Genomic DNA, 26745 nt, shown 5'->3' with positions numbered 1-26745 from the left:
TATCCTCTGCAGGTTTGAAACCCTCCATTTTCAAGGCTTACCATGCAAATAAGACCCTAAATCGCAATATACTCATTGGGATCCGATGGCCATGGGTAGAATGCAAGTTAGGGACATGTATTTTGAGATTCCAGAGGGGCGAGGTCAGAGGAGTTGGTTGGTACATTACCACCAAGCCCTAGTCTAAACCGGTTGAGGGTTTAGATTAGATTAGATGAGTTTCATCGAGAATACAATGAACAATGATGAGGTGATGAGTTGAATTGATGGAATTGGAGTATTTGAACATAGAAGAAACTTCTTGAAGAGTTGGAACCTTCTTGTGATCCCATTCTCATATACCTCCTTTGTGAAATCGGTCTAACCTGATCAATTAGGCTTGTGACCCAAGTAGGTGTTGAAGAGTGCAGGAATAGGGTGGAGTTCCAATCTTTTGGAATCTGATAGTAATCCCAAAAGGGTGTCTGAAACCTAAATTTGTTTAGGGTGTTGTTTGGTGTTAGCTAGAGAAAAGTCCAAAAAGATAGTGAAATAGGGCTACTAACCGGTAGGCCGGTGTCGATAAACCTGTGCCGGAAGACTTGTACCGGTAGGATTGTCTAGGCCTCAAAAGCCAATATTTGTCTTATGCTTCAAAATAGCATTGTGGAAGATCTTGATAGGTCTTAGGAAGTGGTAGAAGTGTTGTGCCATCCCTGGTTAGGGGTAAGAGTTTGATTTCATAGTTGAGGTGTGAATCATAGCCGTGAGGGAGACTCAAGGTAAAGAAGACCAAGGTGTGTAGGTGGGTTTATCACCCTACTGTTGCCAACCTCTACATCAGTTAGACATGGAGCTCAAAGGCATAAGAGTTAGACATGGAGCTCAAAGGCATAGGAGATGAGGTTAGGATGTTTTCCATTGAATAAAATTTTCCACCTATCTATCTTATGCTGGGGAATACCACTTTACTATAAAAGTTAGTCTTTATAATTGTTTATATACCTTTTTAAATTGAAATATATTTATACACAGGAGTTTTATTTTATAGAACTTCATGAATTTTGAATGGAAAAAGAAGCAATTACATTTGCAAGAAAGAGAGGTAGTTATGGAAGACGAAATTCACAAGACAAAAAAAAAAGAACTCTTTAAATATGAAGAGAAAGAACATTAGAAGGATCCAGATTTATGATCCCCCTTGTAATTGGAGACATGAGTGAGACTCGATCTTAGTAATTTCTAGAAGGAGATTCGTTATTTGATTTTCTATAGAAAGGGGAGATAGCAATACAATTCTTTTGAAAGATGATGTTTTGTACAAGAATGAAGAGCCTTTGAATTCTCTAATTTTATATTCAAAGGAGATCTACTAAAGCTTTGTATCCATTTGTATTTTCTTCTGATTGTCATTTACTTTGTGATTTATAATCATTCTTAAATATTTTCACTTGTCATACCAGATCATGGGTGTGTTTATAACAAGAACTTTGAATCCTGAATAAGTCATATCAACTAAAAGGAACTGCTGCTGACTTTCCTAATCATTTGTGTGGGTCCTAAGTGAGTGGACTTTATATCATTTATCTCTCTTTCCCTTTGTTTTAAATTCATAATCGCATCTATAGCATAGTGATGCCCAGGTGTTAGTTGCCTTTCCTGCTTTCTTGTTAAAAAGATACCCCTGAGTTAGATTATATCATCTGAGGGAGCTATACCTCTAAAATTCAAAGGAAAATTGTTTATTCAATAACAATTTCTCCAACTGTTATTTATTTATTTGTCTTTCATTTTGGGCATATTGAGTTTTTTTCAAAATTATCTTGGAAGGACAAATTTGTTAACTAACAAAATGGAGAGCTAAGATTGAGAAGTAGGTAATTTAGAGAGACATGTTGTCATGTGGAGAAAAGAAAATAAAAGAGGTCGTTAAAAGGAATTTGACACTTATCACATGTCCACAAATTTATATTATGATCCATGTGAATGAGTTGGAGGGCTAGTATTAGAAAGAAGAGGGTAATGAATTAATTATATAAATTAAAGTATTTATTTAATTAATAGAGTAAAAAGGTGGGGTTTAGAATAATTAATTAAATAATAAGTATTTATTTAATTTTTTAGGAAAGAAAAGGCTAATGAGTTAATTAAATAAATAAAAATACTTATTTAATTAAAAGCAAAAAAGCTAACAAATTAATTAATTAAATAAAAACATTTATTTATTTAATAGAGAAATACTAGAAAATAATTAAATAACCAATAAATATTTATTCTGGCAATGCTCTCGGAAGTAACAACCATAGGGTGCAAATGCAGTTGTGACCAAGAGTCAACAAAGGAATAAATAAAGGACTTGTTTGTGATAGAGGGAGATTTGGAGGAAGGGGTGGTTCGAGGAATCATTGGAGAGAAATCTTTGCAGGGCCCCCACTCCCACAATGTTGCCTTGCTAGAATAATTCATCTACATAGTAGCCATAATGATGGGGGGCCATGAAGCTAGAGAGAAAGCCATTAGACAATTGATTGTTCCCTAGTTCAGAGAGCAAGCTATGAAGGCACTCAAAAAAATGGACACCATAGCCTTCAAGGGTCTAGTGGCAGATGCATTCAACATTGAAGAGCTACTTGGGAAGAATGACAAGTATAACACCATCATTGTTCTCAGAGATGGCTTGAGTAGGAATAATCTGGAAACTTAATATGAGCACACGATGTCTGTCAATGGGAGCATGTTACCCCTTGAGAAAATTGAGAGATCACAAGATATCATTGAGGCCATTAAGACCCCGTTGTTCTGTCTGTGTGGTTGATATGTAATTTTATTTTATTTTATTTTTTATTTTTTCTATATTAATATAATGGTAGCTACCCCTAGGCAACAATTTGCTTATAAAAATAAAATAAAATAAAAATTTATTCAATTGGGCTAGGACATTTTTAGGTGTCTATAGGACCTATTAAGCCAAAATTTTCTTAAATACTTAGTTATCATTATGGATCCATAAAATGAATAGAAGCCAAAATAGGCTAATACAATAATTTGGACCGACATGGGGGACAAGAGGCTTCACTTAGTGACCATCCCATCTTATAGGAGTTCATGAATGCCTTTTCTTTAGACTTGCTAGGGATGCCATCTCGATGAGAGCTATATTTTCATATAGATCTTGTTCTTGGAGTGAAATTACTTTAACAAGCACCCTATAATATGACCACACACAAGGTCAATGAGATCAAGCTATATATTTGGGGTTTCTAGAGAGGCCACATTCATCCTAGTGTGTCCCCTTGGGTGTTCCAACTTTTACTTATTAAGAATGTGTCCCTTCACTTTTGCAGTGATTATATGTAATTAAACAAGGTAACAATGACAATTTATTATCCACTTCCTAGGATTGATGATCTCTTTGACCAGCTGTAGTGATCTAAAGTGATCTCTATTATAGAGTTAGAGTCTAATTATCATCAAATGAATATTATAGAGGTATACATTCACATGATAGCCTTTTATACTTATTATGAGCATTATGAGTTCTCTATGGTTCCATTTGGGTTGATGAATTCCCCTACCATGTTCATGAGCCTCATGAAAGAGGAGTTTGATACCTTTTAGGAATATTTTGTGCTACTGTTCTTGGATGACATCTAACATGCTGATGGATAAAGAAGGAACATGAGGAGAAAAGTCATGCTAGGTTATATATTGTTTAAGAGAGAACCAACTTTATGGCAACTTGTGAATAATTTGTTAGATTGTTCCTTCTTATTGAATCTACTACTGAATAAATGTTACATGTTTCCTCATTTTCATAATCTCTATCCCTAACTCATGACAAGTCAAAAGGTTAGTGTAGGCATGTGTTATTAGCTTTCGATTGTTAGGATAATCCGTGAACAACTAAGAGGGGGGGGGGGTGAATCAATTGTTAATAGATTATAACTTTTAATCCACTTAAAAACCTTTAAATAGATCAAGTATCGGTAAAGCACATACAGATGCCGGTAGGAACAGATACCGGTAAACAATACAACTTAACAATAAAATAGATAATCAATGCAAAGCAACCATACCACATAACACCATGATTTGCACGTGGAAAACCTGAAAATGGAAAAACCACAGTGGGAAGCCTACCCGCAGTTAGATGATACTTCTGCAGAAAGTATGTGTTACAATGAGGGGCCTGCACTTGTACAAAGGCACATTGCCTAGAGCGTACTGCTCATTACAAAAGAGTCTCACTGACTACAAAGAGGCTACAACCATCTCAAGATAAATGGACAACAATCCAATAGAGTGAACTGTCAGAAATAACATCTACCATGCCTGATTACAGTCTCGGTTAAGCTTAATGTCGGAGGACTAAATCCTCTTCCTTAATCCAACTCGATCACCAATGATCTACCAACTCCTATGCTTGAATGATATTACAATATTCACACATTACATTCCTTGACCATGACCTTTTCATAACCATGATACTCTACAAAGAGTTTCTACCTCTTATTTATACAAACTCTAAGGCCTAAACCAATTAGGTCGGCCACCTAAAAGATATTACATAAATCCATATTACATTGATATGCCATGTCGGCTTAAGATCAAAACAACAATAAGAAATCCATAAATCATCTCGAAACATCCCGGTAACGTGTAGGGTACATGTTAGCATGATACCGGTCCATAACCTAGATAGGTACCAGACCTATTCTGGGTCCACTATGCCAAAGCAATGTCTTCAAGCAGTTGAAGCACGATCAAAGAACATCTTCAACATCCTGAAATCCATGTAGAAGCTGCACCAACACCACTTATGCATCCTGTCAAGATTCCTCAGTGAAAGCTCTATCGGTAGAGCCTTAAACCAATGCCGGTAAGGGTTTACCAGAATGTATGATAGTATCCAATACCAAGCCAATACCAACTGACCAAAACATGCTCATGAAGCACATATCACATGTAATCAAACATACTTCACTGATCCAAACATGCCGAAAATGTCCAACAAATAATCTCTTCTGTCGGTAACACTAGATCTTCTACCGGTAACAAAAACTTGTCTGCCGGTAACTATCCATATCAGCTAGTGTTGACATCAATGACAAAACATCAATGCAACACATAATCAATTTATCCATAATGCCAACATCGATTACATATTACTAGGAAGGGATATGATTATGTGATTGGTTAATTATCTATCATGTTCAATAGTAAGTTAGTTTGAGTATGCTTTTGCCTAAATGGGTCAAGTACAATACTTTTTAGCACCACTAGCTTTTGGTTTGCCAACTTGGAAGGGTGTAACTTGGATTGCTACACAAGGCTCAATTGAGACCAATATAAGTCACATATCTCCCCACTTAACAACATGGTGTACTAGTGTTTTTAAGCACCACCTAGATTAGATTCATACAAGCAAAACTGTTTCTAAAGCATAGAAAGACACACTTCAAGGTTGCAGTTGTATATTCACAATTATGTGAAGATTCAGGGATGTTACTTTCTAGATCAAAATTATCTATACATTTTTTATTGCTAACGAAACACAGATCAATTTCCATTTTATTGAAACCTTACTATTATAGATATTATCATAAAATTTCAAGTTAGATTACACAACTTATGTCTTAACATTAAATTCATCATCACATACAAAATCAAACACTATTTTCTCTTAGTCAATTTTAATGTTTTAAATGAATTGCTTTATTATTATTACATTTGATTAGCCTAGATATTATTATAGGGGTGTATTATTCCTATAAATTGAGGAAGAAGAAACATGTAAACTCATTGAATATTCTCTCTATCATTTTCCAACAACATCGGAGGGTACAACATCATGCGAAAGCAGCTAAAAGGGAAAAAGCAACATCACAGCAAGCACATGGGAATAATCAGGGAGGCAGAGCATCGGCGTTTTCTTGCCTTCTGGTCATCCTTATTCCTCCCCCTCTTAACGTCACAAAGAATCAGATTGTCTCTTTTAATTTAATGTTAAACATATCACAGCGCTAGCGCCTCATCCAAAGCCAAGAACAACGAAGTACCAACTCCAGCTGCTTCCAAGACGCGTAAGTAAAGACTCTTGTATACGTGTGAACTGGGCTGTAAACCGTGCAGTTAACCGCGCGGTCCCCTTAATGGAAGTAGTAATGGTAATAGTAATAGCACCAGCAGCATCACCATTTTTTTGTCGAGTCATTTGCACGGATGCAGTTAAAGTGATTTGTGTAGTGCAAAATGGATCGCCCAAATCCAATACGAGCACCATTTCTCATAATTTTGTCGCCCAAATTGAAAGTTTTACAAAAATGAGTTGTCTTGCTGCGTAGCGAGCATTTGTTTCTAGGATAGCTGCCTGGGCTGCCTACCGTGGAATTGGGCATGCCCAAGTTTCAGTAGTTTTGGAGATGGGTTAGTTGTTTTGGCATGAAGGGGTCAGTGCACATTGCACTAGTTTAGAAAGAGATGAGCTGTTTTAGATGTTATGGGACCTTCAAGCGGGAGAGTCAGTTGAAGAGGCTGGAGGGTAGTAAAGACACAACAGCAGACTTATCTGGTTCCTCACCTACCCAGCAAATCTCTAAGGTGCCATCAGGTGGGTGGTTCACATTTCTTCAATTTCGTTGTCATTCTTCTTGTTTTTTAATTGGTTGTTAGATGTATAATTAGGTCCTAGAGGGTCAGGTCGCCTAATGGGCTTTTAGTAATCTGGTTCATCATACTTCCATGTTGCTTGAGACATTTTCAGGGTCATAGTTGGGTTTAGATTTTCCTATCAGAATTTGAGTTCATTTGAATGCCTTTCGAGTGCACTGAAATTTAGTGTATTGCACTTCCTGCTTGAATGACTGGTTGCATTACCTGTTTCATGTACCACTGAAGCGGACCATACCCGTTGAGTTAAAATGTTATACTATTAAGTACTCCTGGATAGGGCCTATTTAGTTGTCATCTCTCAATTTCTACACTTATTTTGTTGTTTCTCTTTGAGGGTGTTCCTAATATTGGATCAGAGCTTGTGTATTGATTCACTTTTTGTCTCGACTCAGTTTTCCTGATAAATAATGTAATATCTCTGGTATTGGAGATCTATGTCATTGTTTTACTCAGTAAATTGTAAAACACACTCACGGTGTTTTCAGTCCTTGGAGAATGCGCCATCAAACAGTCTTTTTAATGCACGAGAGATGCACTGTGAAGCTTAGATCATGGTCAGGCTTATCAGTTACACTGCTTTAACACAGGGTGTATATTTCAGAAGGCTTGAATCTGGGTCATCATCATAACAACTGCTTCTCCTTGCAACATCATTTGGTTTTGGCCTGCAACTGGAGATTTCCAACTTTAGGCCTATAGGTTGTTATTTTATTTCATGGGAAATGGACTATTAAACAATCTTTAATGTGCGTGGAATGCACTTAAAGTTCAGCTTACCGTTAGGCTTAGAAATGACGTCACTTTAACACAGAGAGCATGCTCCCCAAGCTTTGAACCCAGCGGATCATCATGTTGATCACTCCACCTTGCACCACCGTTAGATTATAACTTGCTGGATTGGAGAGTTTCAAAATTGTAACATTAGGCCTCTGGGTTGCTTGGCTTTATTATCGGCTCAAAGAAATTATATTTAAGTCAAAGTAGGTACAAACAATTATTTGAACAGCTTCCAGTCACGAGCATTTTTGAACAGGAAAAATGAAAAATCCCAGCAATGAATAAGAGTACTTCTTTATTATGTCGCTACTTTTTCTAGTGATCTGGGATTGCCTACCTGATTCTACCACTTCTTGGCAACGGAATTTTAGGGAGATAGTTTTGATTTTCTTCCCTTTGTTTTAGAATTACCGCCTCTAGATTATCTTGATTCCCAACAAGTTCTGCTAAAGAATTTACCATGTACTGCTTTTGAGGACGATCTTTAATTTATTAGAATTATATATACTCAAGGGAGACAATTCTGGTTATTAAATTTTTAATTTATGTAAGATTTAATCTGTGCAGTTTTAGTGATCTCAAGATGATCTCAGTGAGTAGTCATTGCACGAATGACTTTTTTCATTTATGTCGGTAATACGGTAAACTTGCAATGCAAGGGGACCCCTTAGCAAACAAGCACCTTCAAGCATATTCACCACTATTAGCTTTTCACCCTCTAGCCACTTTCTCAAATGGGAAAGCTTTTGGAGCATGTAATGCCTTAAAAATATGACAAAAATAAAATCTAGTTGAAAATGCCTGTGAAAGCATTCACCTACTTCACAATTTGGGTTATGCTTTAGACACATCAAGAATAATACAAAATATATTTTGATCAGTTTTATAAGGAGAGATAAGAATATTTTTAAATTTTTTAGTTTTGTACAAGGTCACCAGGAGACGGGTACTTGGAGACTCTGGAGACTGGTACTGGTACTGGTACGGCTAATTTTCAAAAATAGGATATAGGGGTACTCGGAGACGCCAAATTTTTTCTTTAATATAATTAAATAATTTCCAAAAAATATCATGACATAGGACTTTGAAAACAAAAACAAGGGTAAAGTTTAACATTAACTTTAAAGTTTAAAAACACAAATCAAAATGTCAAATCTCATTGTGTCAAAGAGTTCAAAACTCTCACTACATATTTCATATTATATTATCATTATATATTGAAATTCAAAAGTATTGATAGTTGATGCTGATACACAAACATAAAACAAAAATCAGAAATCTATCATCTACTCTTCAGTTTTTTGATCAACTATATCAAGCTCCACATCTATGATGCTCTCCACATAATCATCACTCTCAAACTCCAGTTCCTCTGATGGTACTAGAACTTGGGGTAATTCATTAAGGCCATTTGATTCAACCGCTTCATCCACCATGGCTGTTGAATGATGGAAAACAGCATTTTCTTTTGATTTTGACCTTTTCACGTTCCTTTGGTCAGAGGAGACGTGTGGGAGATGGCCAAAAACCTGGCAAGAGACAGGGAGATGGCAGGAGACGTGGAAGTAAATTCTCCAGCCAAAAATGAGGTCTCAGGAAGTGCAAAAAGTATCCGAGACGCGTCTCAGGGGGATGGAGATGCGTCTCCGGGTTACAGAGGTTTTATATGATATTGATCCTTAACAAGTGTAATTCAGGACTAGTAACAAAGTGTGATGGATCAGAGTGTGATCCAAAATGTTGATGCAAGAAAATGATCATAGCTAAATCCAAAAGCTTGAAAACATCTTCATGGACTGTGGATTACTCATGTCTATACTAGCAACAAAGTAAAATCACTCGTAAAAATGTGAATTTGTGAAGTGTTTTTGATATTCAAAGAATGGTAACTTGCAGAGCTAAAGTCCTCTAGAAGAGTTCAGAGATTTTTTGGCCTTGAGTAGGTGCCATTTGCAACAAACTATTTTGATCTTTACGAGTAAAGTGATTTATAGGGTGATCAGTTTAGATCTTGAGGGGAGAGCTTACATAGATCCTTATGCATTTGCATGCAAAACTTCTTTGAGGAGGGCCAATAACACAACTTGAAGGCCCTGGTTTACTAAATAAATGTGGACGTATATTTATATATTTGTTAGGACAGTTTTCCAAATTTCTTTTGCACCAAGTTTCCCTTTTATTTATTTTTCTTTGGTTGAACTTACAATGTGGCTTCGTTATAGCTATTGGGGTACTCATTTGTTATGTGACATTTTGTATTTCTTTTCTTTATTTAGGGATATCAATCTTCCAGAAGTCATAATGTTAATGACATAGCTTTTGGATACAATTGTGTAAATTTTTTGAAGGACTGACAGTTTGAACTACCTAGTGTGGTTAAACATCTGGATGTATGATAAGGTTACAGATGAGGATTCTTTACATATATTACCCTGATGAAAATACAATAGAAATAATAAATTTCAACCACCTGTAATATTTATTCAATGCTTTTTACAATTTTTTTTTTGCTTGGTAAATTGGAGGGTTACATCAGGTCCCCCAATTTTAAAATACAGAACCTAGAGTTGGCCCTGAAAATCAAATGCGCTCAAGCCTATCATGCCAGAATTCAACTGGAATCATAGACAAGAACTTGCATACTATCTATATTTATTAAAAAGTGAGTTACAATACTTCTTAATCAGTTTGGGAGATGAGGGCTATTATCAGTCCAAGTTACAAAATCTCTCACTATGTGAGGGCTTAACCCAAAATTCTGTTGGCCCCCTTAACAACAGACTCATTACAAAAAAACCTAAAATAATACATTTCCTAAACAAAACAGCAAAAATAAATAGGAGACTTTAGTGGCTCTTTTGCTATGAACCATAACTCCCACCTAAATTGGTCATCCTTTCACTTCAACTACCCAGACTATCCTCTAATTATTTACACCCCACGCAATGCAGAGGCTCTTCTAGTCCAGTTGCAATGCTTCTCCGGTCTATTGAATTTACACAAATGCAAGTAGCCTTCTGGTCTTGTTTGTTGTTGAGTATGAGAGATTGGTCCATTCCCTGGGATAAGAACCACCTGCCAATCCTGTGTGGCGACCTTCACAAGCCTGTGTCCCGCTTCTGACTATCATCCTAATTAAAATCCTTGGCGTTGTCTGCACTATCTTCACAGAAGGCCTGTATCCATCCTTGCCTAGAGAAGGTAGTGTAGTGGTGGGCGGTGCCTATGGGGCCAACAAAATGCACCCACCCATAGTGTATAAATATAAAGTAGACTTATAAAATACACTATGGACAGGTGCATTCTGGTGGTCCCATAGCCATTTGCGTAGTGATGCTTGGTACTCCAATTTGGAGGCACTGGTTTACCAGACAAATTTGGACGTCTGTTTAAACTTTATATATTTGTTAGGACAGTTTTTAGAGTTTGTTTTGCACCAAGTTTATTCTATATTTATTTTTCTTCGGTTGAACCTACAACATGGCTTCATTTATAGCTGTGGAGAATCTTGAAATAGTCATGTGTTTGGGGACTCTTTATCATTTTTGAGGGGATGGACATCAAATCTATTTTATATCATTCCCCTCTGCCCTCCCTTTAATTAGAATTAAGCTTCAGCAAGTCTTAAATTTAATGGAATAGTCTCTATACAATTATGTAAAGAATTATGAAATATCAATGTTTTGAATCATGCATTGTAATTCATCACCAGGATGAGTGATAAGATTGCAAATGAGGGTTCCTTATATAGGTATCCCTGATAAAAATATATAGTAAAGATAACAAATGTCAATTGCCTTCTAATATCTATTGGTTATAACTTATAATCAATAATTTACTGGCTAACTGTGGTCATTAACAAGTTTTCTAAGCAAATGAATGATGGGTGTCTATGAATCACTACGCTCTAGACCCTTATGTCCTTTAAGCTTATTGGAGTTTTCTAATCTCAATTGCTTCTGTTATCTTCCTCCTTAAATAACGTTGCTCATTGGCCAAGATAACTACTTTTTCCTAACAAATGCTGTGAATATTATTATGTATGCTCCACTAAAGCCAAAGACTTAATGTCTTGTAACATTGACATGAAATCAAAAGTCATGGCTTCATATATTTTTTTGTCATCAGTAAATCACGGTCATGGGGACCACACCCTTTATATTATATTAATATCAAAAAAAGAGAATACAAAATTCAGCGGTAGCAGCTGACACAGTTTCATTACAGTTTAAATAAAAATCCTATCTTCATACTGAAACCTACGGGCCAAGAATGCCAAAAAGCATGGGAAGAAATAAGAAAACCATACAATGAGCTCTTAGCTACTTGAGGGCTACAATACAAAATGCCCAGAAAATCCTAACGAGGAAACTTGATTTACTGGACCTATCAGTTTCCTTCTGCCTTTGAATCCACACTTACCAGGGCAAGGATCTAATTGATCCCTGCTGATTCTTCAACCCTAGTGACTTGTTTGAGAAACAAGGCTCCTTCAAAGATTTCATCTTCTCTCTATGTTCTTTTTGCTTGATGATGGTGACAACAAAAGGTTGTCACTGACCCACAATCTTGCCTCCTTGCAATTTCAACACTCCTTTGATAGGAGGCATCCCTACACCTATTGCAGCCCCTTGTAAGTTCTGGTCGAGGCCACCAAGCAAATGCTTTCTTATAAGTTGAGAGGCTAGCAGTCTGACTGTCTCCTTCCCCTCCCCTAAGTCCAGAAGCACTTTAAAGTTCATCCTATAGGGGTGGTCTGTGGCCAAAAACTCTTCACCTGGGAGGCATTGGATGGCATAAATGATGACTACAGCCTTCGTTTTTACAATTGTTTTCAACCTTTATTCAGAGATACCACTGAGGAAAGCCATTTGCCACTGTGAACGCACCAATCCTATATTGGTATCCATTAAGAATATCATGAAGAAATGTAGATGACAATAAGAGAGCATGTGGGATGAAGATGAACTATTAGTATTACTTGTTCGGGATGCTTCAACTGCTGCCTTACCACTGTTTTATTAATGCTTTGTCTTGTGGCTATTGTGTTCATGATGGATTTGAGTTTTCTCAGCTGTTGCTACAAACCTTGGCCTACAAACTTGTGCAAGTTGTCATTTTGGTTATAGTTATCTTTCTAGCCTTCAATGCTGTGGGAGGAAATGCAATGGATTATGTGAGATTGATTTTTTCTTTTGAAAACTTGCCAATAATTTGCTCAAATATCAATAAGGCATTCCTCCTCATGGTCTATTGCATATTTAGCAAGAAAATAATATTCTTCAAAGGTATTCAATATGGGCCATACTGATGTCAGTATGTTACCAAATTTCCAATTTAGGGAACCTTTATTCCTTATTGCATTGATGATCACCTGGGAGTCACTTTCAACTTGAATGTTATTATCCATCGTGCATATTTCTAACCCAAATAAAAGGGCCTGAGCTTTGACCTCATTATATGTGCCAATTTTAACTTCTTTGAGCCAATCACCAGTAAATCACCTTGTTCGTTGCGAATAATACAACCAACTCTAGAGTCTTGTCCATTATGTACATGGAGGTAACCACTTTGCTGTTTTATGCTTATGAAGAAATCTCAAATCTCCCTCTCCATGAATGGGGGGAGCTTTCAAACCCTTCCATCTTCCCAAGATCTCATAGCCCCAAGCAGTGAATTTCTTGTTTTTGGATGATTGATCTTCAATCTAGTCATTGTGATCTCTTCAATGGCTGATTCCAATTTCAGCAAAATCTCTTATCACCCATGCACTTATCTTGGAATGCTTCTCTCTTTGTACACCTCCTATATTAAAAGAGAAGGAGCTGAAATCCTAAGAAAACAAAATGTTGATTTGATGATCAGCCGTGATTCAAACATTGTTAGGAAATCTTTTAGAAGAGCTTCAGACCACCCCAGAACCACTGCCAACATTTTATTTTGAAATTGCAATTCATCTAGAGGTGATTTGTTGATTCCTTAGCTTCACGACAGAGAGAACATTTTGATGGTCCCAAGAAGCCCGGCTTTTGAAGTTTTTCTGCTGTTAAGATTTTCTTGTGAATAGCTTCCCATGCAAAGACAGTAGCCTTAGGGATTTAGTTTCTATTCCAAAATAACTGAGAAGGCCAATCCTTTTCAACAATGGATGCATCACTAATTTTGTATCCTAGCTTGGCAGTGTAATATCCAGTTTTGAGGCGCAACATTTCAATTTGTCCTGTCATATCTAAAAAGTACCTTTACCTTTGACCACTCTGCCCTAAAAGAAATCACTTGTTTGTCAGGGGTGTCATAGCTATTGATCTCCTTGTAGCCCCAATCTGCTAGTCCTTGATTGTTTGTTTGTTGTAAATGATCTTTTACTCTTGTCTCCAATAATTTCATAAGAATATTCTTTGTGCAAGCCAACCCCTCCCTGTCATCTAATTTTGGGTATCAATTCCATGGGTACTCCCAGAAATTTTCTTTTTGATCATTATTGATCTCCTAGATTAAATATTCTGTAATAATTTTCCTGCAACTTGACGTGAAGTTTCAAAGGTAGGAGCTTTTGGGGGGCTTAGAAATTGTTAAAATACACTTTTGATCCATAGGTATTTACATCTCAAAACTTTATTGGATTTGAAATCTGCTTTCAAAATATGGTTCCAGATTAATTTTGCTCCCAAAGCTTGATTTTGAAGTTTAGACTATCTCAAAACAATATTCCCTCTTTCTTTAAGAATCTAAATTGTTTTCCATTTAAAAAGAGGATATTTCCTATCCTTGAAGCAGTGTTCCATGGGGACGCATCCCCCCACCCCCCCCCCCCAAAAAAAAAAACCCCCGTCCCGGTAGGGGGACGTTTTGAGATTTGGTGACTTGGGGGAAATGTCCCCACACAACACCACCACTTCCACCACCTCTGTCGAGGACGCTGCCAGGTCGCTTGCTATATGACATATGCCATTACGTACTGACTGCAACCTTTAACTTCGTGAAAACTAGTTGGCCTTTTATGGGGCACTCACAGAGATGTTATATTGCAGATTTTGCCTTGAAGATTTCAATTCATCTCTATTTTTTTATCAGCATTGCCCCCCACCATCACTCTGCTGACATCCACTAGCCGGCCCACCGTCCCTAAATTTAGGCCCTTTGTCATGTCCCCTCCTTGATCGTTATATATATCCTTAATGAAGCAATTATTATTATTAATTAATATAATAATTACCAACAAATGATTATTTGAAATTTATTTATTTATTAAATATTATTATTTAATATTTATTAATATTTATAACTAATAATATTCTTGAAATGATAAGGACCAGTAAAAAGAATACATATAGAGCAATCATATGGTTTCTCTGACAAACAAGAATATCATTTAGACTAATTGACATTAATAGTTAATTGGTCAAATATTATGATAAGAGATATCGTTTATGTGCGAAGCACGATTAATATCGGATATTAATTATGATCATTCATAAATAGACACTAGACTATATGACGCAAAACTTATGGAAATTACACAAACCTTCGACTAGTGATTGACTAAGACAAATCTGTCAGAAAATATATTAATTATATGAAGGGTTAGTCACATATATTCGATAAATAGAGTATGAACCATGTTTGAAGGAAGGTGAACAACGATTATCTTATGTATGGCAACAATTGCTTTGAACTCCATATCATTTTCAGCGACAAGGATTTGGAAAATGTTAGCATTAAGTCTCCAGTATGATCGAAGCTCTAAATTGGGTAACACAATGGTGTTATGACTGACATGGAACTCATGGGAGATAGGAATGAAATAGTCAATACCTGATGTTATTAGAGATAACAGCTTGGATAAGGACTTGCATTACTCATGGAATCTCAATTGCTATGTAAATACTTTAAATAGATGAATCAGACCAAATATGTTCCAATGTAAGAAGAGAGCGGTCAAGTGTCTGAGTTTCCAAGAGATTCAAAAGAAGTATGGCAAAGACAAAATTGATAAAGCCCTATACAATACCAAGTACCGCCACCTTGGATTAAGTTAGCAATTAAGAGTTATTTGGAAGGATATGATAACCAAGACCAAATAAAATGATCAAGAATTATTGGCATCCACTAAAGCATCTATTTAAGTCAATGCATCAATTTGTAAGGAATAAGACGACCATTAAACCAATGGACGCGATCTATTAATGAAGAACCACAACTCTCAAACGGACGGAAGGGCAGAAGGAATGTATATAATGCCAATCAAAATAGATTGAAGAGGGGGAATTCAGGAAGGAAAAGAAAAGAAAAATAGAAAGGAATCACAGATCGCAAAGAATCAGCACATAGGAGATGAGAATCGGAACTGTTAGCAAGTGACAGGCAGCAAACATCCTTGTTCTTGGTGATGTGCTTAATATGAATGCTTAATATATGAAGCACGATAATATTCTTATGCAGAGCTTAATAATAATATTAATTATAGGTAATAATATAATGTTTATAATTATTATAATATTTTATAAAATCTACTCTGTAGTAAAATATATATTATAATACTATTTGAAAATAAATAAAATATAAATATATATATAAATAGTAATTTAAATGAACAAATAAATATAAGATTACAAACCAGATTGAATTATTAATTTAATATCAGAAAGAAGATTATGTTTTCCTGTTTGACTGTCAGTATCTAAGAAGTTGGGAAATGCGATATTTAAGATAGTTCGGTTCCCTAATCAATTTAGTTTAAGTCATAAGTATATTGAGATGGGTTAATTATGGTTAAGATAGATCTAAACTTAGAAGGGAACATTACACCCTTGGTCCCCCAATCACTGAGACCCATCCCCATGTCCTGCTGTCAGGGAACATTGCCTCAAAGGATCCTTGCCACAAGAAGGTTCTCATCATTTTCTCCAAATCTGAGTTTGTCTTCTAGGGCAGCTTTAGGCATACCGTTAAATAGATTGGAAGAGCTAAAACAACAGCTTTGAGCATTGTGATCCTAACATCAAAAGTCAACTATTTGCCTTTCCAGGAGGCTAATTCAGCTATACTTGTCTATCAGGGGTTTTAACTATGAGGACCTCATTTAAAGGTGGTATTCACAGATATTTGCCTGGGAGTTCTCCAATTTCGAACTCCAAAAGATGGCTATTGTGCAACTCAGTTTTCATTTTAAAGAAGATCACAGATTTAGCTTTATTGATAGACTGCCCTAAATCCTTTGAGTACACTGATAGGATGTTTTTCATCTGTTGTACCCCAGTTAAGGTAGACTCCCCAAAGAGGATTGTGCCATCAACAAATTTCTAATGAGTAATGGTGCTGACATCTTTGGTAACTTTGATTCCCCTCTGCACTTTCATTCTTTGGCTGCCTGAATGGCTGCCTAAGGCTTCAACTATTGTTATGAAGAGAAATGGTGAAATGGGGTCGCCTTGTCTGAGACCACTGGTTGTCTCAAAGTAGTCTCCAGGATTTCCATTCACAAGCACTGAAAATCTCACAGGCCAAAATTTACCTTTATTTCCATCTGAAACAACCAATCTACCCTGTCATAAGCTTAATTAACATCCAATTTGACAATAATTCCTTTTTTCTTTCTTGTGTTTATGGAGTGAAGAGTTTCATATGTTACAATTATTCAATCTTCAACTGCTCCATCTAGGACAAATCCACTTTGTTTTTCAGGGATTAGATCTGGTAGCACCAATTTCAGCCTATTTGCCAATGTCTTTGCTATTATTTTATGAACTGTTTTGCATAAAGAAATCGGTCTATAATTGTCAAAAGAGTTCACATCCTTCTCGGGGATTAAAACAATGAAAGCGTTGTTTAGGTCTTTAAGTATCTTCCTATGCATTCTTGATTCCTCCGCAGCCAACCAAATATCTTTGACAACAAAACTCTTAACACTTGTGAAAGAAATTTGTCATAAAACCGTTGGGACCAGGTGCTTTAATGGGATGAAGCTGGAAAGCTGCACTTTTATTTCTTCCTTTGTAAAAGGATTTGTGAGTATCTTATTCTGATCTTCCTTGATTAAATGGGGAATATTACTTAATAGTGCTATTTGCCTCCATAAATCAGATCCTTCTGTATTCTTGAGGAGTTCTTAAAAAACACTTGGGGCCTTTGTACTGATATCCTTGGGATCATTTAGGGTTCTGCCGTTCCTGCTAGCAATAGCTAATATTCTGTTGATATACTTTCTTGCTCAAGTTTAATTGTTAAAGTATTTGGTGTTTTTGTCTCTATCTTGTAACCAATATTCACATGAATTCTGTCTCCAATAAATCTCCTTTCTATTCAGCATTCCACATGTTGTGCCATCAAATATTTTTCCTTGTAATATACTTCCTAGTCCATCCCTTTTTCCATTACCTCTTTATTTAGGAGTGCTAACTCGACTTTTATTCTGCGCTTCTTGAGTGCGCTCTTGATGTGTGTTCTGTTCCATTTCTTCATTTTCCATTTGAGGGCATTGAGTTTTTATTTATAGAGAACATTTTTAATGCTTTATGAGCAGGCTTTCCACCATTTTTCTGCTAATGTGAACAAGAAAGGATCATGCAACTGCATGTTCTCAAATTTGAAGGGGCTTTTATTGGCAGTTTGTCCCTTCGAGATCACAATGAAAATGGGATAATGATCTGATCCAAAGCATGGCAAGGTCACATTTTCCAACATTACAGGAGCTTGTAACGAATTGTTACTCCCCAGAAATCTAACCTTTCGAGATGTAGCTACAACCAATCCTTCTGTTGCTCCAGTTAAACTTACTGTTTTCGTGGACTATATGTATTGAATTCCACTTATCCACAAATTCAGAAAAATCTTCTTGAGATTGAGTAGATCTCTTGATGCCTCCTTTTTTTTTTCTTCATTATTAAGGATTGCATTCAAATAGCTCCAACATTGCAGGAGCTTGTAACGAATTGTTACTCCCCAGAAATCTAACCTTTCGAGATGTAGCTACAAGTTTACAACCAATCCTTCTGTTGCTCCAGTTAAACTTTGTTTTCGTGGATATGTATTGAATTCCACTTATCCACAAATTCAGAAAAATCTTCTTGAGATTGAGTAGATCTCTTGATGCCTCCTTTTTCTTTCTTCATTATTAACTATTAAGGATTGAATTGAAATTTCCTCCAAAAAATCAAAGAATCTTAAAGGCTAATCAGAACTTTTGACAATTTCACCCAAAGCCTTTTCTTTAATACACAGTCAACAGGGCCGTACACATTGATCAAATGAAAACTTATGTTAGAAGAGAAGCTCTTTACTTTGCATACTTGCCAATTTGTGCCCATTCCTTAAATTGAGATGTTTATTGATTTAGGGGACCAAAGAATCCATTGCCCCACAAAAGTGTCATTTGCCTCCATGAAGGGTCTTTTCCATTTTTTCCAATTTTTGAGTGACGTATCAACTTCCAGAAGATCTAATTTGGTTTCCTATAAAAGAATTATCCCCAAATCGGATATTTCCAATTGACACTTTATCAAGTGTCTTGTGTTAGGAGCATGGAGGCCACTGACATTCCATGAGGAGATCCTGATGCAAGAGCATATCCTAGGGGACAAGAACAATCTTGCATCACCAAAAATGTTCTCTTTCATTTCTTTTATTTGTTTGCAGGTTTTTATTTAGTAGTCAGTTTCTGAAGAAGATATTGCACTTTACTACAGTTTGCATTTTGGTCATGCAATTTTGAGATAATGTTTTATAGAGGTACTTGGATGTCATATCCATGTTTGGGGTTAATTGGATGAATAGAGCAGCATAATTTGATTTGAGTACTCCACACCAACAGATTGTCATAGTTATATTTTTACTGTTGGTGTTGATCATCTGAAGTTTGCAACAACCAGGGAACACATGTTAAGATTCATTGAACAGGGTAACAAACACCAATTACGGCACATATTTCTTTTCCATTACCACTGCTTTGTTTGAAGAATTGGTTTTCACCAAATGACTACATGTTTCATGGAGTATTGAACTTTGCACCACCTTGCAGCTGACACAGATCATTTGGAAGTCTGAGATTGCTATATACAATCATTTAAAATCATCAAGAAGAGAAAGGAAAATTGGTGACAAGAATTTGGATGTATGAGGGTGAATATCGGAATGAGGGTTCAGGACAGTGTTCCACGGTCGTTGGGGACGGAGAGACGGGGGGACACGGGGACGGGCTTTGGGGACGGGGGGACAAAGGGAAAAAGTTTTGGGGACAGGTTTTGGGGACGGGGGGACTTGGGCCTGGGAGGGGGAAACGCGTATCCGTGGAACACTGGTTTAGGATGGATTAGTGATGAAGACATAGAAGAGTTAAGATGTACTAAGTTTCATTTGAAAGTAGTAGTCTTCCATTTCAATAGTTAAGTGGCCATGGCCTGGCATGTAAGAAGCACATTGTGGTAATGGTAATCGATTAATGTTCCTGAATCCAACAAAGATGGTGTTGCTGTTTCTGGGAGGTTTTGTTGTTTTTGTGCCGATTATTTAATTGGCTGCATGGTTGGACAATACTTTATTGGATCCTTCACCCATGACTACATCAGATCTTCGTTGCTCAGTTGGAAGGAGTGTCTCCTTCCTAGATCTCATAACCATATTGGTTAATTTCATTTGAATTTTAAGGTCTTGTATCTTTTGATCTTTTGATATTGTTTGGTTTCGTTCCCTTCTTCCTTGATTCTCCACAATTGGGCTTTAGTTGCTGAGAAATTGATTTGCTCATCATTCTAATTTCCATGATGTCTGTGCCATTCACCTCATCTACCTCATTTCCTTCTTCAATTAACTCTTTGTCCTTTGCCTTTGTTGCCTGCATGTATCTGTTTGGGGATATACCAAAATGAGCAAGTGCTAGATTGTTAAAATGGAGTTGTCCTTTAATAAAGTTTTGGTTGTTCCAGCCTCCTGGTGAATCATCTTTAAACTATTTAGATCCCTCAATGGTATTTTCACCTCGCTCATTAATTGGACTAAGGAAGGGCTGGAATACTTCCTTTTGAAAGTTATTGATATCATGTTCTTTCTTCTTGCAATCTTTGCCTGAATGCTTCCTTTTCTTTCATCACTCACAAAAAATGAAGGTCCTTCCAATCTGATTTTTTGTGTCCATCATCCTTTTGTCCAAAGCAATTTGTCTTCTCTCATCAGAGGTTTAGCGAGATCAAAGTTGACATAAATCCTTGTGTAAATCCTAGCTTCCCTTGTCTGTGAGTTTTCATTTGCTTTGATGAATGTGCTTAGAGAATTCCCAATATTGGCCAGAACCTGAGGTTTCCAGTAATTTGAGGGAAGGCTGTACAATCTGATCCTTCTCAGAGATATGCATATCTTACGGTTAACAAGATTGAAATTGCAATCTATTATATGCATACCAACACCATGGTTCTCCTCCCATAATATTTTTCTTTTCTTTTGCAAATTCACATTCAGTCAAGAAAAAACCTTTGGGCAATGCTTTGAATGTAACTGTTAACCTCAATTGGACCTTTTAAGGTAACTGTTAACCTCAATTGGAGTGAATCCAATCAATCTCTTATAGGCCAAAAATTAACTAGTTTGGTGAAGAAGGCTCAAAACGAGGGAGGAGAGTGGCATCTTCCAAAATTGCTTCATCCAATTCAATTCAAGTCTTTTTGCCTTTGGAAGCTCCTTCTCTTACACCCAAGTGTGTTGTGTTTACCTCTGAAAACCCCTCCTTTCACACATCTGGGATTTTGTGCCAATTTTTGTTTGTAGGGTTTTGAAAAAATAAAGGGATTATTTTTGTTCCACTTTTGTCGACTATCTCCTGTGCAGAGATTGTTTCCAACCCTTTTATCGCCTTTCCAAACTTTCTGAAAATATCTATCTTTTGATTGTTGATTTGCTACCGGTTTCCAAATTTGCTTTGCCCCATCTCTCTTTGCCTGCTCTATCCACCTATGCTCCTGCTTTTGCTCTCCTTCGGAATTATTTCACAACAAATTCCTCCCCATATTCTGTTCCTTGAAATTTTGTTCCCAGCTCAACCCTAGAAAAACGAGGAGTCTTGGCTTATATCTTTAATATACAATAAAACAATAATTTTCCGAAAGTTTCATATCTCTTCCATTAGTATGAACCAACCATAACACAGAAATTTAATTAACATCTTTCCCAATTTTAACAATAAAATCATATTCTAGCATTGCACCAAATCCATAACCCAAGCTGGCACTAAAATTGTAAACAGTGATTATTAATTGTTGACATTTAAGGGCTAGAAATACTCTAAAATGTATTGGATTGAAACTTTTGTGGTTATGATATACCATCTGTTTAGGTGCTTATGGTGTTCAGGAATACTGTGATATTATCATATTTCATATATAGCAGAGGAAAGAACAGAATTATGAACATATACTCAAAATTACATAAACTTATGGGGTGCCTATCGTGGTTTATTCATCTCTTTAAAATAAATACATGTTGCACTTTTTAAGAGGCCATCCTCTTTTGGGGTTTGCCTTGTTGGAGAAAGGGAACTTGTCCTTGAAAAGGTAATAAATTGTTCACCTCTTTCCTCTATAAGGCATCTTTGAATTTTTATTGATGTTCAGTGACCAAAACCATGAAAGTTTCAACTGCAGCTATTTTTTGTGCTTTAGTTGCACATCAGTAAGGGCACGGAAAAATTGTTTTGACAGATGGAGATGATTCGCGTGACTTCATAGGGGCACACATTTTCGGTCTGTTGTATGGTAGCATTCTGTTTACATGGTATGGTAAATGGAATTCAATAACTCGGGTTTAAAGTGGTACAAAACTCGGAAAACTATTCGTCATAATAGAGAAAAATGATTTTGTTATTGGGTCATTTCATGTCAACTGTAGTTCATACCATAGAAGCAAATATCTTTAATTAATCATGATTTCTCCTGTTAAATCTTTTATGGCTTTCTATGCCGTTAAATTGCCAAAAGAAATTATGAGAAATCAAATTTATCAGCTCAATACATATTTGCTGGATATTTTGATGGGATTTTTACTGGATTTACCACCAATAAAATGCAATAAATCATATTTTAAAAAAGTCATTTTTTTGATGAGTAATTGCAAATTTTTTGTGCTTAAATTGGAAATTTTCAGTCAAAAATCTAGGGTGGGTGTTTTTTATTTATTTTTTCTAATTTTTCCCTAAGCTAACCTTAGCCCAAGATTTTCCAGTTTTTTCTTGATTTTCTTAATATTTTGGTTTGCTGATAAATTCCCGATAAAGAAGTTCATAGAGATAAAAAATAAACATTAGACTTCATAGAAAGTAAGAATAAAAGTTAGATTGTTATAAAAAACTTTTTAATGTTTTACAATTTATACAAAAAGAAGTGGACTGGACCTAAAATAGTATGCTGTGCGTCATGTAGCGAAGTCTATGTTTTTAGAGGCAGCCCTATGCTTTTTATCTAAACACTTATTAGGGTAAATATTAAAAAAGAAACTCTGATCTGGGTTTAAAGTTTAACTTCTAAACTATATCTGTCCAAATTAAATCTACTAAGGCAAGACTATTGCCTTAACTCTAACACAAAATCTGCCCTTTCTCTGTATTTTTTCGCCTCTGAGTGTAAAATGAGCCAACAAAATTTAGGTGTATGCAAAGTATTTCGGAGCCAACTTTTAAAAACTCTGGAAAATTTTAGAAAGTGGTGTAGAAAATGCAGACGGTTGGAAGGTGCATGCTTGTAGAATTTCTAATTAGATTGCCTTGGCGAACTGTATTCCTGATTCGAGTCTTTGCTGTTGTATGCCAGGAGCTGGTCATTTTCTGGCATTGACTCAGTAGGGCCAAATAGATGCACAATATGCAGGCTTCTTGAGGTTGGGAGGCTGCCAAAGTTTGATATATGAGAAGCAAAGACAGGTTAGGTTAAGAATTGAACAGACCAGAAGTAGACCTTAGTCAAGAGAAGGGAGAGTCCACGTTGTTGTTTCTCCAGTTTAAGAAGAGACTCCCAAAGATTGAATCAGATTGTTTGGAGTATTTCCATATGAATTAGCCTTTTTTTGGGCTAGGGCTGTGAGGGATATGTGCTTGTGCTGCAGTGATTTCTTGGGTAATTTATGATGTTTATGTCCGTTGTTTTTTGTATCTCTTTGATTTTATTTTTTATATTCTTTTCACTGTCTAGCTAGATGTATTAAAAGCTTGCATTTTACGTATTTAAATCTATCATAGGATGATGGTTTCTATCTCTTCCCGAGGGTTATTTTGCAATAACTGTCTGTTCTTTACTTTTATTAGAGATGTTGAAATCTGACTCGACCCAGAATTTTGCCTACAAGGGCAGGCTTGTGGAGTTGCATGACATCCATTTAATGCTTATATAGATAATAATAATAACTCAAATCCCACATTTGGCATGGTTTGATGTATTAATTTTGTAATACTATTAAAATCATTAATATTACAGGTCAACAAAAGTAGATCTCTTTATGTTCATCATTATATCAATTCATCACACCAAATTGTTCTAGGCTAGTTACATGTCAGAATTGTAACAAAATTTTGCCTATTTTTCATATTGGGAAATCTTGGCACAAAATTGAATTGTGGGACGCTACTTTTGGATGTATTCCTTTTATAAATACTAATAGTATCCTCAATGCAGCAGAGAAGACAAAATCTAAACCTTCAGTTGATAGCAAAAGGGAGGCTCGCAAAGATGAAAAGCAACATATTGCTGCTCAGACATTTGCTTTTCGTGAGTTGGCTGTGGCAACAAAGAACTTCAGACCTGAATGCTTATTAGGTGAGGGCGGTTTTGGTAGGGTCTACAAAGGAAAGCTTGAGAACACTGGTCAGGTGATTATATTTTTAATGTTTTCATAGTTGTTTCTCATTGCCTTGCATAGGGCAGACTCATCAATGACATGGTGTTGTTGGTTTTTGCTGATTATGCACAGGTTGTGGCTGTTAAGCAACTTGACAGGAATGGCTTGCAAGGTAACAGGGAATTCCTTGTGGAAGTTCTCATGCTTAGCCTTCTTCACCATCCTAATTTGGTCAATCTTATTGGGTATTGTGCGGATGGGGATCAGAGGCTTTTAGTATACGAGTATATGTCATCAGGATCTCTGGAAGATCATCTGCACGGTACTTTTTGATTCCTACTTCTCAGAAGTGATTTAGTTTTTAGTTTTTACCCATCCAGTATGAAATCTCATTCTCAACAGACTTACACGTATCGATGTCACTTAATGCAGATCTTTCACCAGATAAGGAGCCATTGGATTGGAACACAAGGATGAAAATAGCAGCTGGTGCTGCAAAAGGGTTGGAATACTTGCATGACAAAGCCAATCCACCTGTGATATACCGAGACCTAAAATCCTCCAATATTTTGCTGGATGAAGGGTTTCACCCCAAATTATCAGATTTTGGACTAGCTAAGCTTGGACCTGTTGGAGACAAGACCCATGTTTCCACACGGGTGATGGGAACTTACGGATATTGTGCACCAGAGTATGCTATGACTGGTCAGTTGACTCTAAAATCAGATGTCTTCAGTTTTGGGGTTGTTCTATTGGAGTTAATCACAGGGAGGAAAGCCATTGACAATTCCAGGGCAACAGGAGAACATAATCTTGTTGCCTGGGTATGTTCTTCCTTATCTATTTTTAACTTGTTTTAAAATTTCAAATATTGTTGATATGTAAGCAGTACTACATGATGCTGCTTAGATAAATGTTTGAAATTTACATTTATTAATCCTGAATTATACTTGTTACACTTAGTTCAAATATGTTTGAAACTGCTATATTTTCCTAGCACTAGTAACAAGATTCAGCAAGTCACTGATATTGTTTTATGGCTTGTACAGGCACGTCCCTTGATTAAGAATAGGAAGTTTTCGCAGATGGCTGATCCATTGCTTCAGGGACGCTATCCTATGAGAGGTTTGTATCAAGCAATTGCTGTGGGTGCAATGTGCCTTCAAGAGGAAGCTTCTACTCGCCCCCTGATTGGCGATGTTGTTACAGCACTTAGTTACCTTGCATCTCAGATTTATGATCCTGCAGTTCATCCTATTCAAAGCTCTCGTCTTGCTTCTACCTCTTCTCGTGAAAGAAGGGATGAGAAGAAGCAGAGTTGTGCATCTGACAAAGAAAAGGATAAAACCAACAGACGTGGAGATGCTAAGTCTCTTCTGGTACATGTACAGGCTTCTCCTGATCGAAGAATAAAGGAGTCTAGAATGAACTTTGCAAATGGATCAGTTAATTCTTTTCACATTCAAGGAGGCCATGATGGAGACTCTGGAGAGAGTGGAAGGCGTGAAGGATTTATAGATAGTCCTGGCAGTGCTGGTAGAGCTTCTCGAGAAGGTCAGAGATTTGCTGCTTATCTAGACCGTGAGCGAGCAGTTGCTGAAGCTAAAATGTGGGGTGAAAATTGGAGGGAAAAGAAGAGGGGAAATATTCAGGATGACATTGATGGTTTTCATTGAGGGATTGGTTTGGTGGCTGATAATTTTTCTCTATTGTTGCAAAAGTCAAACCTATTTCCACATGAATATTTAAGGTTCATGTGTATTGCATACATATCAGTTGTTTTTTGTCTAGACGGGAACAGATTGTAGGCTGGAAAGGAATCATTCAAACCACAGATTGTATTGGGTATTAGAGTATTCCCAGGTTTAGCAAAGATTGAGGTGCAGTTTCAGTGCTTAATGGAATTCTCTGATGCTGAGTATGCAGCTCTCTCTCTTATCTAATCTGATTCATGGCATGTGTTGCATCACAGAGTTGGGGTCGGTTTGCTAGGCAGAGTAGAATTCATAAGTTTAGAGTTTGTTATCCTTTCCAGATCAATTTACTTTTGGGTAGATAAGTCGTCTCTCTCTCATTGTGGGGAGCATTCTTGACAATGGATTCCATTTTAGTTTTTATTATTCCTTAAAATGTTCTACCAATTCAATCTCCGTCTTATCAACTCATATTATCATATCTTAGCATGATATATCTGGTTTGCTTTCAATTACTTGTTTTGGCTTTCTGTTGCTTTCATTACCAAGTCTCAATGAATGTATCAGTTATAGATCCTTTAATAGCCCAGCTGAGAAAGCATGTTAAAACTAGAATACAATTATGGAAAAAATCACGAGGTCTCAAACACATTGATTGATGCTACATAGGTTGTCTTTAATCAACAAATCTGTCAAAGTTCCATGGTTCGTTGCTATATCAAGAAAGGGTAGGTTGAGCTAATCACTTATTAATTTGTCCCCATTGCTTACGGAATTGCAAACCAAATGTAATCTTATAATTGTCTTTATTGAT

General features: G+C 36.4%; 1 protein-coding gene across 2 annotated transcripts; it reads left to right on the top strand.

The window, feature by feature from the left end:
* Positions 1–6114: 6114 nt before the first annotated feature.
* LOC131072202 (probable serine/threonine-protein kinase PBL7) lies at positions 6115–26387 on the top strand. Of its 2 annotated transcripts, none has more exons than XM_058008278.2 (5): positions 6115–6589; positions 24075–24268; positions 24370–24559; positions 24670–25061; positions 25287–26387. In XM_058008278.2, exons 1-5 carry the CDS (start codon positions 6460–6462, stop codon positions 25911–25913), a joined length of 1533 nt encoding a protein of 510 aa, XP_057864261.1. In that variant the 5' UTR covers positions 6115–6459; the 3' UTR covers positions 25914–26387. The 2 variants fall into 2 exon arrangements, with proteins under 2 accessions (XP_057864261.1, XP_057864262.1); XM_058008279.2 differs by having other exon boundaries at positions 6117–6589; positions 24078–24268.
* The last annotated feature ends 358 nt before the right edge of the window (positions 26388–26745 follow it).

This window comes from Cryptomeria japonica, chromosome 6 (assembly GCF_030272615.1).
Source record: "Cryptomeria japonica chromosome 6, Sugi_1.0, whole genome shotgun sequence".
Taxonomy (NCBI): Eukaryota; Viridiplantae; Streptophyta; class Pinopsida; order Cupressales; family Cupressaceae; genus Cryptomeria; species Cryptomeria japonica.
This window is presented reverse-complemented; position numbering and strand designations above follow the sequence as displayed.